Source organism: Taudactylus pleione, unplaced genomic scaffold (genome assembly GCF_031769625.1).
Source record: "Taudactylus pleione unplaced genomic scaffold, aTauple2 ptg000006l, whole genome shotgun sequence".
NCBI lineage: Eukaryota > Metazoa > Chordata > Amphibia > Anura > Myobatrachidae > Taudactylus > Taudactylus pleione.
This window is the reverse complement of record NW_028284409.1, coordinates 20,312,834-20,327,042: the sequence shown is the minus strand read 5'-3', so window position 1 is coordinate 20,327,042 and position 14,209 is coordinate 20,312,834. Positions and strand designations below refer to the sequence as shown.

At 41.5% G+C, this 14,209-nt stretch overlaps 1 protein-coding gene across 1 annotated transcript in view; it reads left to right on the top strand.

Annotated features, from left to right (window-relative positions):
• The first annotated feature begins 309 nt into the window (after positions 1 to 309).
• LRP11 (LDL receptor related protein 11) overlaps positions 310 to 14,209 on the top strand; it is a 44,219-nt gene continuing 30,319 nt past the window's right edge. Inside the window, exons 1-2 of the mRNA XM_088451745.1 lie at positions 310 to 1,393; positions 6,570 to 6,727. Coding sequence (XP_088307871.1) covers positions 676 to 1,393; positions 6,570 to 6,727 — 876 coding nt within the window. The 5' untranslated portion in view covers positions 310 to 675. The remainder of the gene's footprint in view (positions 1,394 to 6,569; positions 6,728 to 14,209) is intronic.

Here is a 14,209-nt window from a genome sequence, read left to right as displayed (position 1 = left end):
ATGGTAGTTTAAAAATTGCATAAATATGTTACTTTTCAAAGTGACTATTATATGTATGTGTGTTGATATAAATATGTAAATCATTTTTATGTACTGTTTTATTGCATCTAGTCTACCAAGACCAATGCAAGGAACAAGTTATCATTACACTCACAGGGATGTTAACATCATAGCGGAAATGCATACCATTTATTACTATGTTGGATGTACGGCAGGAAACATGCACCAGAAGATGTATGCTGAATTCCCCTCTTTATCAGAGAGGAGAATGGATGTGATGTCACCGATGTGGAGGGGCTGGGGGAAGGATGAGATGGGAGCTGTCACTCCTCCATGGTGCTGATTAGTTGGGAGATAGAATATACACCTGGCCTTGTTGAATCACCCTCACACCCACGAATCCTCATCATTAGCAGCCTCTGATATCAGGGGAATGGAAGGATACAAACTGTCTGAGAGCTAAGAGGAGGTGGGGGAGGCTGACACAGGAGCGCCATGCTCTGGCCTTTGGCTGCTTCTTGCTACCAGCCACAGCCAACACTACCATCTTGTGTATGGGATCGCAGGCTCCCAGCCACCCGACAGGACAATGATATTTGCAGCAATGTTCTTCTGTTAGAGGCGACTCAGTGATTTGCGACTCGCTCTTGGAAAACACTTTCTTTTCTGGCCAGCATGATCTATCCCTTCCCAGCATCCCATCACCCGGTCCTGGGTATCAGGCCTGTCATCTCATGCATCAGCCTCCTGTCTCTGCTACTGTATTTTGATAGCGGGAGCTGCAGAAGGGCGTCCCCCGGCTCCCCTGCCCCACAGCTGACAGATTTAAGATCGCAGATTACCGGTGTGGAGGAACTGCTGGAAGAATTCCGCAAACAGCTACAGCAGCAACGACAACAGCAGGAGCCTCAGCAGGGAGAGCGCACACTGCCTGGGCAGCGGGAGGGATGGCAGGGTGCGAACAGGCAGCAGCATGGGGATGGAAGGGATGCTCAGCAAGGTGCAGAGGAGGAGACCATGCAGAAAGAGCTGCAAGAAGTGGGTGTCCGGCCTGCTGGGGATGTGGGAGAGGACCTGTGTAACTTTAGCCAGATGGAGGATTACATCATCCGCACTAAGGACTCACTGGAGGCCGGAGCCACCTTCCTGAAGGCGCCGGCTGAGGTGTACAGCATGAAACAGTGCCTGGAGGTGTGCTGCTCGCAGCCCGGCTGCTCTGCGGCCGTGGTGGAGAAATCAAGCCGGGGTCTCAGTTGCTTCCTGTTTGCTTGTGCTCACCGGGGGCGCAGTGTCTGCCAGTTCTCCCCGCATAGAGACTACAGCAGCTACACCCTGGCCGGGCGCAATGCCTCCTCCGGATGGGCTGCCCTGCGCACTGTCACCAGCAACTTGGGTATTATAACAGCCAGTCTGCAGTCTTTATTTATCCATAACTTCATTACTTATTTTCTTATTTTGTTTCACATGCCTGACTTTCCAAATAATGTAGACTAGAGTACTATCTATGTTTCAAAGCCTAAATACAAACTAAATGGATAATTACATACTTCATAAAAATCTGAAATAGGTTAGGAGTCATGCTTCAAGCATTCTTTCATTAATAGGACCAGGGACAGGATAGGGAAGTAACCAGGCAGAATACTGTGATAGATATAGATCTCTCATGTTCTGTCATCTTAAAATGTCAAATATACCCCTAGGGGTCAATCCAATTAGCCACTGTGATGTCGCAGGTGTAAGTCTTCGCAGCAAGAGCCGCACTTTATGGCAGCCCGAGCTCGCAGAAAAGTGCTCACAGCCCCAGTGGCAAACACAGGATTTTGTAATGGAGCGTACACACGGTCAGATTTGTCAGACTTGTCAGATTTGTCAGATGAACGATTGAACAATTTGAACGATTTTACCAAAGTTTTGAACGATTGAACGATTTTTGACTGCATTAAAATGAATGGAATCGTCCAAGTCTGACTGCAAACCCATGAGATGTCAGATATCGTTATCTGACAAATGGGAACGCGCATCGTTGATCGTCCATCGTTCAGGCATGTCAGATATGAACGATTTTCCTTCAGATATGAACGACTGAACGATTTTTAAATCGTTATCGTTCATATCTGAAGGAAAAATCTGATCGTGTGTATGCACCATAATGGAGCGTACACACGGTCAGATTTGTCAGACTTGTCAGATTTGTCAGATGAACGACTGAACGATTAAACGATTTGAACGATTTGGACGATTTGACCAAAGTTTTGAACGATTTGAACGATTTGAACGATTGAACGATTTTTGACTGCATTAAAATGAATGGAATCGTCCAAGTCTGACTGCAAACCCATCAGATGTCAGATATCGTTATCTGACAAACGGGAACGCGCATCGTTGATCGTCCATCGTTCAGGCATGTCAGATATGAACGATTTTCCTTCAGATATGAACGACTGAACGATTTTTAAATCGTTATCGTTCATATCTGAAGGAAAAATCTGATCGTGTGTATGCACCATAAGAGTGGTTTCCAAATCTTTGGTTACCGAACCAATAAAAAAACTTCTAGCCACAAATAAATAAATATATATATATAGAGATAGATACAGCTTACACAGGATTTAGGACCACTACAGTAAAATATACCACTCAGCCCATGACGGGGTACACACACACTGACTGACACATACACACACAGACAGCCATACACACACATCTCTATCACTAAAATACATGAATGCAGCAGGCAAATAAGTACAGCCGGCAAATAAGTACAGCCAGCATGATTTATTAATGACCCCCCTCCCCCCAGTAGTGCCCCTTATGCAGTTCCCCCAGGAGTGCCTCATATACAGTGCCCCCTATGTAGTGCCCCCAGTAGTACCCCTTATACAGTGCCCTTAGTAGTGCCCCTTATACAGTGCCCCCAGTAGTGGTCCCCCCTATGCAGTGGCCCTAATACACTGCCCCCAGTAATAGTCCCCCTACGCAGTACCCCCAGTAGTGTCCCTTATACAGTGCCCCCAATAGTGCTCCTTATATAGTACCCCCAGTAGTAGTCCCCCTATGCAGTGCCGCTTACATATATAGGACAAAGAAAAAAACACCCGAATCCCCGCGCCTGCCGCTGTCCGCTCCTCCCTCCTGCTGTCCCGCTCTGGAACTATGGGAGAGATGTCATGACGTCTCTCCCATCACCCACTGCGGGAGCCGGTAGGTGGAGCTTATGAGCGAGCTCTAGGCTGGCTATGGCAGTGTGCGCAGCAGCCAATGAGAGTCTGCCTGACACTCATTGGCTGCTAAAAGACACACACCACCACCGTATAGTACAAGTCTACTACCCGTCGCCAGCAGCGGTGTGCTTGTTACCGTGTAGTGCAGACCGCACTGACTGCGGCTCGCACTACACTTACTGAACGGCAGGCAGGGGGGGGTTACTGGGTACTCAGAAACCCCCTCTGCATGCGCATATGAGCCCCATAGGGCTCCGAGCAAAGTTGTGCGAATTCAGGCTCGGAGCAGACAGCGAGGGGTGTGAGATGAGTTGCCCTTGCTTGCGTTTTAACGCTGTGGCAACGGCAACTCACACCCATTGCAGTTAATTGGATTGAGCTCTGTCATAATTCTTTGCAGTATGGGATTGATGCATAGTGAGTAGCACGTCAGTTTGCGTAGCGTTCTTGTGTGATTTTGCACTGGAATACATGCATGTGCAGCTAACTGAACCTGCGCGTTGTCCACATAACAACCCTCACTACTACAGACGCTGAACGGGGTTGACAAGATGCATTATACAGTACAGTAAGAGTGTTTTCATGCAAATGCCATGCAGACAAGCCCAAACTCGCATGCCTGTTTTTAGGCGTGTTTTTTGCATCTGCTATAGAGCAGGTGTAATGATGATGATGATGACTTGTAGTAAGCTAGTCACATATTCTGCCAATGCAGAAGCGTACACATCTCAAGATGCATGCAACTCTGCATGTGCTGAAAAATGCTTTATCCATCTAATTTTCCTTTAAGTAATTTACATCCACTTTGCTACCAACTCTGCCTCAGTTCATATATCGCTTTATAAAGGTGTGTTATCTGTATTAAAACCTTTTCTGTTTTCTCCTAATGTACTTTTAAGCCTAATATTTACTTTTAGTTAGTCATGACAGTGACTGGATGGTCTTTATTACATGTAACTAGTGTAGTAGACTTTTTATTACATTGGCCAAAGAGCACCTAAACTAGTTCAGATCACAATTAATTACTTGTGTATTTCTAAGGCTGGGTACACACTAAACACGATTGTGCAACCTTGGTACTTTCAACCAATCTGCATGACCATTGTATAGTGTGTACCCCCAATACATCGTTTTCACTTATCGTTCATTGCATTGTCCCATTGGATGTTCTGCATGTACAATGGGATGATTCCATGAACAACGTGGTGTTGTTAAACTAAGTATGTAACAATATATCGCGTTGTCATGTGTAAGGCGATGTGATATATCATTATATCGTGTCGCACTGTCGTTCAGGTGTGTACCCAGCTTAAATCTAGATAGTGAAGGTAGCTAATCACAAGTATAAAAACTTGTCTTGCAGCGGTCATTGCTTTCTATTTAAGGTGTCTTGCAGGAAGAAAAAGGTAACAAGGCAGACATTGATGAACAACTTTGTACAAAGATATTTAGCAATTATGGTGTGCACAGGAGTTACTAACAATCACTAATGGAGAGCATCACCAGGTGCTTTTTCCTATGGTGAATAAGTTTCTGAGAGCTATAAGTTCCTTCTTGTTGTTGCTTGCTGAGTGTTTCTTTTACATTCACTGAGTGATTGACATTATTTTTGAATTTCCGATGAATCGGGATTGATATGCAACTTAGTTTACCCATCATGTTTGTTCTTGAATATTGAATTAATGTTCACATCTACATTCTACTAACTATTGCATTTTGATGCAGTTGTCTTGTTGAACCCCATGTCTAGTCTATATAATTTTTTATGGTAGACTATCTTGATCCCCCGTCTTATTACAGGTGTGTCCTCATTCACCCATCCATTTTGTGCTATATGGCGGGAGCAGAGGCTTTGCAAGGCTCCAGAGCGCCCTGTGCCGCCCCTTAAGCGCATGATGTCACGCAGAGAGGACAGTGCCGCCAGGATTGGGAAGTGCAGAATACCCGGAGTATCCTGAGGAAGCTCAGAGCGGCTGCATAGACTGCAGGGTGCCTGCCTAGAGCATCCAAAGTATGCTCTGGTGTCATAGCAGCAGCGATCCTGGCTTGCTAGCCAGAAGCAAAGGCCGTGGGCTAGCGATGGCACCGGTCGCACACCCCTAGTTACGGCCCTGGGGGTGAGATGCATGTGGCAACTTAGATGTACTGCCACATGTAGCTAATCCTGCACTTTCTTACCCATTTCTTAATTTAGTGTCATTGTTGCATCATAGTTGCATCCAAACTCACTTACAGTGTACAGATTAAGAAGAACACTGCGCTAACTCGTATCGGTCCTCAGTCTTTTGACTTTTTACCCAGGTTAGGGTCCAAGTCGCATTCCACTGCTACATGCAATTCAGTGTCAGTGTCTAGAGTATTCGTGCATTTTCCATTTGTTGCTTTAGTGAAGACGCATGTTCAGTACAAATGTGGCAGACACATGGCGTGGCTCAGTTACATCATCTGTGGTGCACCAAACCGGGCTATTTGACATGATTTCAGAAAAGGTGAATGTGTACACATCTGTAGTTGCAATACGATACAAAAGTCTTTGTTGTCGCCTTTGCTTCATCTTAAGCAATGAGATGTTAATTTCAGTACATTTTATCCTATGAAGGAAATATATGAGAAAAAAGGTGCCTATACTCATCAGATGTTACAAGTTGATACAATGATTATAGCAGCTGCCACACTCTGGAGAAGTCTTCAGATGCTTTTTTTTATTCAATTCTGAAATAATTTAACTGATCTTGTTTCTAGAACATGTTTTAAATTAAAAAGTATGCCAAAAAATGTTTCCGTTACTGCATACCATTTAGTACCATCAGACAGAATGTTTTGCCTTCTTTAAATGAAAAGGGTAGCTAATTATTCTTACCATATGGTTTTTTTATTGGTACTGTTTCTGTTTAAAAAGAACATTCAACACCATCTATATTTCAAAGAACATGTCAACTACTGTACTTCACCACTTCCAAAATACCGTATGTGGTTTTGAAAGAACAGTAATATCTCCAGCCCTAAGTAATTCATTAACATGTATAGCATAACATCTGTTTGCCAGAATTCACCAGATGGCATAGCAGATGGTAATATACCAATACACAGTACAGTGTAGTGTAATATATATAAATATATATATATATATATATATATATATATACACACAGTACAAAATATGTTTTCAATATGTTTCTAGTAATTAACTCTGCTTGTTATTGAAAATGTACAAAATTGTGTGACATTCTCAGAAAGGAGAAAGTTTTACAATAATGCAGTTTGTAATGTTTTTTATTTAGTAAATTTTTGTCTAGTAAAGAATATAATAAACATACAAAATTATTATTGTGATTATTTCCTCTGCAGAGACTGACAAGCTACCACACAGCAATGCGGGGCAGGATGTGGTACTCCAGTTGCCTGATGACTGGGTTATATTGGATGGACGTGAAAGTAATGATGACCATGGCATCATTCTTTATGAATGGACTCTGCTTCGCGGAGACCGATTTGTTGATATGAAGGTATTTTCCGTAAAATTCCTTTTAAATCTTTATGGGCTATATATCTAAGATATGTATAACAAGTTAGCTCTAAATATCCCACAGCCGGTGTTCCCTACACACCCAGAAGACATTGGGGGAGATGTATTAAACATTGGAGAGAAAGTGGAGAGAGATAAAGTACAGGTTGAGTCTCCCATATCCAAAATGCTTGGGACCAGGGGTATTTTGGATAACGGAATATTCCGTATTTTGGAATAATTGCATATCATAATGAAATATCTTGGGAATGGGACCCCAATATACACACAGAATGCATTTATGTTTTGTATACACCTTATACACACAGCCTGCAGGTCATTTTATACAATATTTTTAATAATTTTGTGGCTCAAGCAAAGTTTGTGTTCAGAAATGAAATTCATTTATGTTTCATATACACCTTATACACACAGCCTGAAGGTAATTTTATACAATATTTTTAATAATTTGTGCCTTAGACAAAGTTTGTGTACATTGAACCATCGAAAATCAAAGGTTTTATTATCTGAGTCATGCCAAAATTATTCCGTATTTCGGAATATTCCGTATTTCGGAATATTTGGATATGGGAGACTCAACCTGTACCAACCAATCAGTGTTGTCATTTTACAGGCTGTGATTGAAACATGACAATTAGGAGCTGATTGGTTGGTACTTTACCTCTCCACTGTATCTCTCTCCAGGGTTTGATACCACTCCTCCCTTGTCTTGCATGGGTCTAACTGTGAGTGAGTTGCATTTCTGTGTGCAGTTATTCTTGTAGCATGAGTACATAATTGGGGTTAGATACGGAATCCTGGCAGTGACCATCCCGGTGGTCACAATACCGGCAGTGGAATCATGACGGTCAAAATCTTGATGAATGTTGATAAGTATTCTAACCCTAACCCACCCTTCTCGCAGCCTATCCCTAACCGTTCTCTTCAACAGCCTAACCATAACTGTCCCCTTCGGCAGCCTAACCCTAACACTCCTCTACTGCAGCCTAACCCTAACCCTCCCCGTAGTGCCTATTCCTAAACCTAACCATAACCCTAATACTCAGCATCGAATTTCATCGATATTTTGACCCATTGGGATTCTGCTGCTGGTGTTGTGACCATCGGAATACCGGCCGCCGGGATCCTGACTACATACCCATAATTGTGCTTTGTGCAGTGATACAATCCTGAAGCCCTGTGTACCACATCATGCTCCCATAGACTCTGTATGGCAATATATGTACATTAAGTTCCAGAATACAGACTTGTATCCAAAGGTTATAGTTGTATCCAATTATCAATGTGTGCTAACAGAGGGCCTGATTCAGCATTACATGTATATGTGCAATGCTGAACGCAGATTCCAGATTATCAGGAATCTGCATGTGCACAGGACCCGTTCTGCAAATGTGCAGAACGGGTCCTGTGTGATCACACGCAGACCCTCCTATGCCTCTGCCAGATTTGTACGCAGAGGCATTTAAGGGGTGCTGCGGGGATGGCAGGCATTCTCGGCGTGCAGCTTTTAAATTCCGTCCAAAGCTGAATCACCCCCAGAGTTGAATAGAGCTTATTGCCTTTACTGTTGGACTACAGAATGTAGGGAAGTATGTGAGAGGGGCCTGCGGGAGTGACCACTCTCACCTCAGATTCAGGCAGGGGTGTGTGACCGGTGCCACCGTATGGCCAACAAAACCAAAGTGGCTGCACCGTAACTTCCCCAAAGACACCTTTCCCAAGCTTTTGGAGTGCCTGGAATAGCATCCTCAGCCAGGAGAAGCCCTCAAGCTACCTGGCTGCTCCTGACCCACCCCCCTGTGTGTGACATCACATGTTCTGGGGGTTGGGGACGGTGAGGGCTAGCTCATGGCACGAAAGGACCCTGCTACTGCCCTGTATTTATGATAACTGTAGTCCTTGTCTTATTGCCAATTGTGCATACACACACTTGAGAAACAGCTGAAAATTTGCTTTTTCAAAAGATATACATATGGGCTGCTTCTAATAAAAATATACAAAACTGAAGGAATTAATGCTCCTAACAAAATGGATAGGAAAGAAAATGTGCTATTAGGAGCGCCCTTATACGGACACCTTTCCACATACAGGCAATTCAATGAATATATAGTGGAAAGTCTGGCACAAGTATTTGGGGATAAAGAAGGACAAGGAAATAAAGTAGGAGTCGGGGGATAGACTAATTTACATTTGCATTTTTAACATTATTTGCATTCAACTCTACAGACCCTGTGTTTGCAGTAGAGAGATAAATGTGCACCTACAGTACAGTATGTCTTGCTGACTGTACAAGGCCGCAAACCCAGGAAGTTTATAGCTTACGATGTCATATACATACATTACAGCTCATTAATATCAATACACCACTCAAATCATTGATTTTTCATAAAATAATGAACAAAAGAAGCTAGTTTGTGATGAATATATATATTTTTTGGCATATAAACATATTTTGTACTCCTACACATTGTTTACAAATAAATAGAGTTTTGATTTCCTTATATTTTTCTCTCATCAAAGTATCCACCCGTAGCAGCGACCACAGCAGTGCAAATTCGGGGCATTCTGTTGGTCAACTAGTCTAATGTTCCAGCTCTGAATGCAGCCCACTTGTCTTGTAGCAACTCCCAAAGGTGATATTATCTTGTTACTTGCACATCTCGAACACACCTGTCTAGATGATCCCAAAGGTGTTCAAGTGGATTGCTATGAGGACTCTGGGGTGGCCAAACTATGTTTTCATCACCTGTTGTCGTTGTTTGACTGAACATACTTTTTGCAAAGACTGGAGGTATGTTTTGGGTCGTTATCTTGCTGTAGTTTGAAACCATGGCCAATATGGTGGGAGCAGGGAAGGATGGCATGGCGCACCAGGATGTTGTGGTAGCATTTGGAGTCCATGATTCCTTTTACGTTTACGAAGTCACCAACTACACCACCTTTGAAACATCCCCAAACCGTAATGGAAGCACCTCAATGCTTGACTGTGGGCTGAATGTAAGCTGGAAGAATGCGCTCGCCTGTCGCACAATGATTGAACTTGTGCCTCTTGGACCCAACCACCTCAAACTTTGATTAATCTGTGAAAATAACCTTCCACTGACTAGTGATCCAGATACTGTGCTTTTTTCCCACAATAGCCTCTTCTTTTTAGTGATGGGCCTAAGCAATGGTTTTCGGGCTGCAACACATCCCTTCAAGCCACTGGCAACAAGGCGGAGTTTGACGGTCGCGATTGACACGCCTTTCTTCCACATTACCATCAGAGCAGCAGGGATCTGACAAGTTGTTTGGAATCTGTCCCGTTTGGAACACACTCTGATAAATTTGTCCTCCTATTTTGTGGTCACTCAAGGTTGTCCAGGTCGTGAGCGATCACATACACTCTTGTTTATAGCGTATCTCTTGAGGGTACACTGCATGCCACCAAGAGAAACCTTCTCCAGACGAGCAATTTCACACAAACTATGCCCTGCATTTCTCAAAACGACTATGGCAGATCGCTTTTGGATTGATAACTCCTTCCTAGGAGCCATCTACAAAACCACTTTACACGTTTTCACAAGTGTTCGCAGTATCACAATAAAAGGCGAACACAGGAATTCTTCCACTGTGTATGTGTTGACAAATCGGTTTCAAAACATCATTGAGCGTGTATCTGATACCACGAGCGCCTCATGACCTTGCGGGCGTCATTTTTTTTACCCAGGGATCAGACATTATCCAGCTGTTAGCATACTTCCCAACTTCTTTACCTCAGGAAGAGGGACCTTTGCGCATGGTGCAGCCGCATGCATGAAATTAGGGAGCGTGGTCTCATATTAGGTGCGTGGCTTCGCTGGGAATGCCGATCCTGCGAGTCACAGCAGGTGGCTTCATTTCTGTGCAAAACACACGTATCAAGTTCATCCTTTACAGAGAAATCAACGAATTTGGGGGTGTATTGAAATTAACAAACTGTAGTGCATATAGTATATGACAATACGTATGTTACTACAAACACCGCATGCTTTGCAGGTGGAGCTGTATGAGCTTTGCTTTACACCAATATAGAGATGTTACAGGTGTGGAATGTCTTATTTGGAAACTCTCATACCAGAAGATTATGAAAAGAAGAAAATAAGTTAATTATAACTGCGTTTCTAAAATAATGTCATATACCAAGATATGGTCTCTGAGATTTTCCTCCTCAAACCACCGTAATGCTTTACAAATGTTAATTGGAACTTGAGAGGAGGCACAATACACATGAGTATGTACTGATTAAAAAAATAATTACTGTGATTATATTAAGAGAGTGATATGATTTTTACATTATTTCAAAGGTGCAATATTATTTAATAATTCAATTATGGGGGTGATAGTAATCATTTATCTATGATGGGGGCAACACTTATTATTTCATGTCACTATAAATGGTGCCCACATAAAGAAATAAACCAACCAAACCAACCAACCAAACAAAACCCTGTAACCGTCAACAAGAAACCTTTCTTTGTGGTAGAAGTTCCCACAACATATTAATCATGTTTCAAATAATTTACTTTCTGAATTGTTGGAAACAGAGCCCATAATATATTTTTACTTTTCAAATGTAATTGACAGTATGTTAGTGTGCAGGTCTGCTGCTGTTTTTAAACAAGAGACATCTGTTTGTTTGCCAGCCAAGTATCCAGTTAGTATTGAATTACACAAGTTAATAGAATATGAACAGATGATCACATACTTGAGCCAATGAAGCATGAAAGGCAGAGTTTTCTCTGAGGCTAGTCACAGCAGGATTTGCAACAATGAATCTTTGTGCTGTACCTGTGGACTTTGTCTACTGTAGATATTTTAAGTATATTAATAAAAAAAAAAAAAGTGCTTTGGGAAACACACACATATATATATATATATATATATATATATGTGTAATATATATATATATATATATATATATATATGTAGCAATGGGAGAACACGGCGCCAAAAGATAATAAACACCCCATTTCAGTAAAATAGGAAGAAGTCCTACTCTTTAAAACCAGTCGTATTCAAGTTATATATAGCTTTTCAAATATAAAAGGTATAGTGTATAGCACTCCCCTATAGTATGGGTGTCAGCTCAAACAGAAGAAGTACAGCATTGGTGATCTGCTGTTATTAGATTTATGAAAACATTGAATCTGTTTAAAAGCGCCTACTTGCTAAACAAAGTGCTGTGCGTGCATAAATATTATTAATAAACTTCAATACTGATCTTCTTGAAGTTTATTAATAATATTTATTAATTATTATTTATTTTTTAGATATCTGTGTTCTTTTAACCAATAAAGTGCAGAGTGCAAATGTGAAACAATTTCCTTAATAACACAAATAAAACAGTGGTACCATCTAGGAAAGTGCGAGTGAGAATAAAATAGTACTCTGACTATAATATACGTAAAACACACAAAATTTATTTTAAGACAAGAAACATAGTATAAAAATAAAACAATAAAAAATATAAGTTTTATGCAGAAATAGATGTGCTATACACAGCAAACACAAAGTTGTCACTGACCAGTATATGGGGGTATGCACAGATAGATAAATATTATAAAAAAGACATAACAATAAATATAGTTTAAAAAAGGATTCTGCGGCTTATCTGATAAGGATGGTAGTAAAGTTCATGAGAGGTAAGTGGAGCATCCAACGTGTTTCATCTGCCAATCAGACTTCTTCAAGGAAGAAGAAGTCTGATTGGCAGATGAAACGCGTTGGATGTAGCAAAGTAGCAAAGTTGGTGCCGGCGACTGTGCGCGCCCAGAGCAACAATTGAATAGCTCCCTCGGGCGCCATCTAGTGGCCGCTGGCACACAACACACCTGTATTCCCCCCGTAGAGATGAGGAGCAGCGTTATCAACCGTATCTATCTATCTATCTATCTATCTATCTATCTATCTATCTATCTATTTAGCACCTGCAGGTGCTAGACAGGCAGCCAAACACCACACTGCACTCCTTGTCTTAATGAAAGGTTAATTTATTAATGCAATGGGGCGCTGGCCACTCTGAAATGTTGAATTAATAAATTAACCATTCATTAAGACCCGGAGTGCAGTGTGGTGTTTGGCTCACTGTCTAGCACCTGCACCAGTGAGCTACATATATTTCTAGTTACACTTGCACCAGGGCAGCTGCATTCGTTCGAGTTGGAGTGCCAGACCTCTGCTATATATATATATGGCACATAGAGGCGGCACTCAGAGACTTGCAAATGAAGTATGCAGAAGTGAAAAGTTTAATCCATCAACGTTTCGGGACCTCCTGTCCCTTCCTCAGGATGTACAGTACAAGATTACAAACATACACGCAAACAATGACTTTAAATAGCTTACCAATCCTCTAGACGCGTGGTGTTCCTCCCGCTCTGCACGCCGGGGACCAGACCGGAACAAGCGCAGCAATGTCAGCCGGAAGTTCTGTGCGTGTCACGCACCGGAAGTTCTCCGCATGTCATGTGCCCTTGTGGTCACCCCTGACGTGGCGGCTATTGGAGGCAGCCCACAGCCCACTAGTAACCATGGCAATATGCTAAAAATAACAAAAACAAACAAACACCAAGGTATAAATGACAGTGATCACAGGGGCTTAAAACTAACGGACAAACAAGGTCTGTTAATGGTGAGTGTGGGTGAACTTAAAAAGTATACAATATATGGAAAATTAATATTAATAATCATAATGAAAATAAACAATAAAAAATGACCTGACAGAGTGTTAAAATGTAACACGCAATCGTGTATGGCAGCATGAGTGCAAAATTAAGAAATATGAAAGAATATTAGTGAAAAAAATTTTGATGCTAAGTGAAAAAACATTACGTGAAAAAACGTGAAAAAATAAATGTGTGTGTATGTATGAAGTGACAAAAAAATCAAAAAATTTAAAAAATTAAAGTGCAAAGCTCAATATATCGGTATGAATGTGACCTGGTATATCGGAAACCAGTAAAGTGAAAAAAACTTAAGAAAAACCGAATCAATCAATAAAAAATGCTTGACTGCCACAAATGTGCCATGTGACAAACAGTGTAAATGGCACTCATACCTACATACATTTGGAAACGTAATCACATTAGTAAATAAAGTCAATATGCGAACCTATCAGTACATGTATTAAATACAATGCAACATATAATACAAAACTAACTTGCCTTACAATTATAATATTCTATATATATGGCGCCATCAGGTGACTATAAATAATATCTCAGCTGTGTGCCTATAATGAACTAGGCAATCAGAACTGAGTCTGAATTAAATCTATATCTAAATTTTGCAAAAACATATATCAAAATCTATAAAAAACAATTGAGTCCCAGGGATTCATTAAGCCCTCGTGGTGATTGAGTATCCAACCTATAAATCCATGCCGACTCAAGCTTCAGAAGTTTTCTAGAGCGATTGCCACCCCTCAACGAGGCTGGCACAT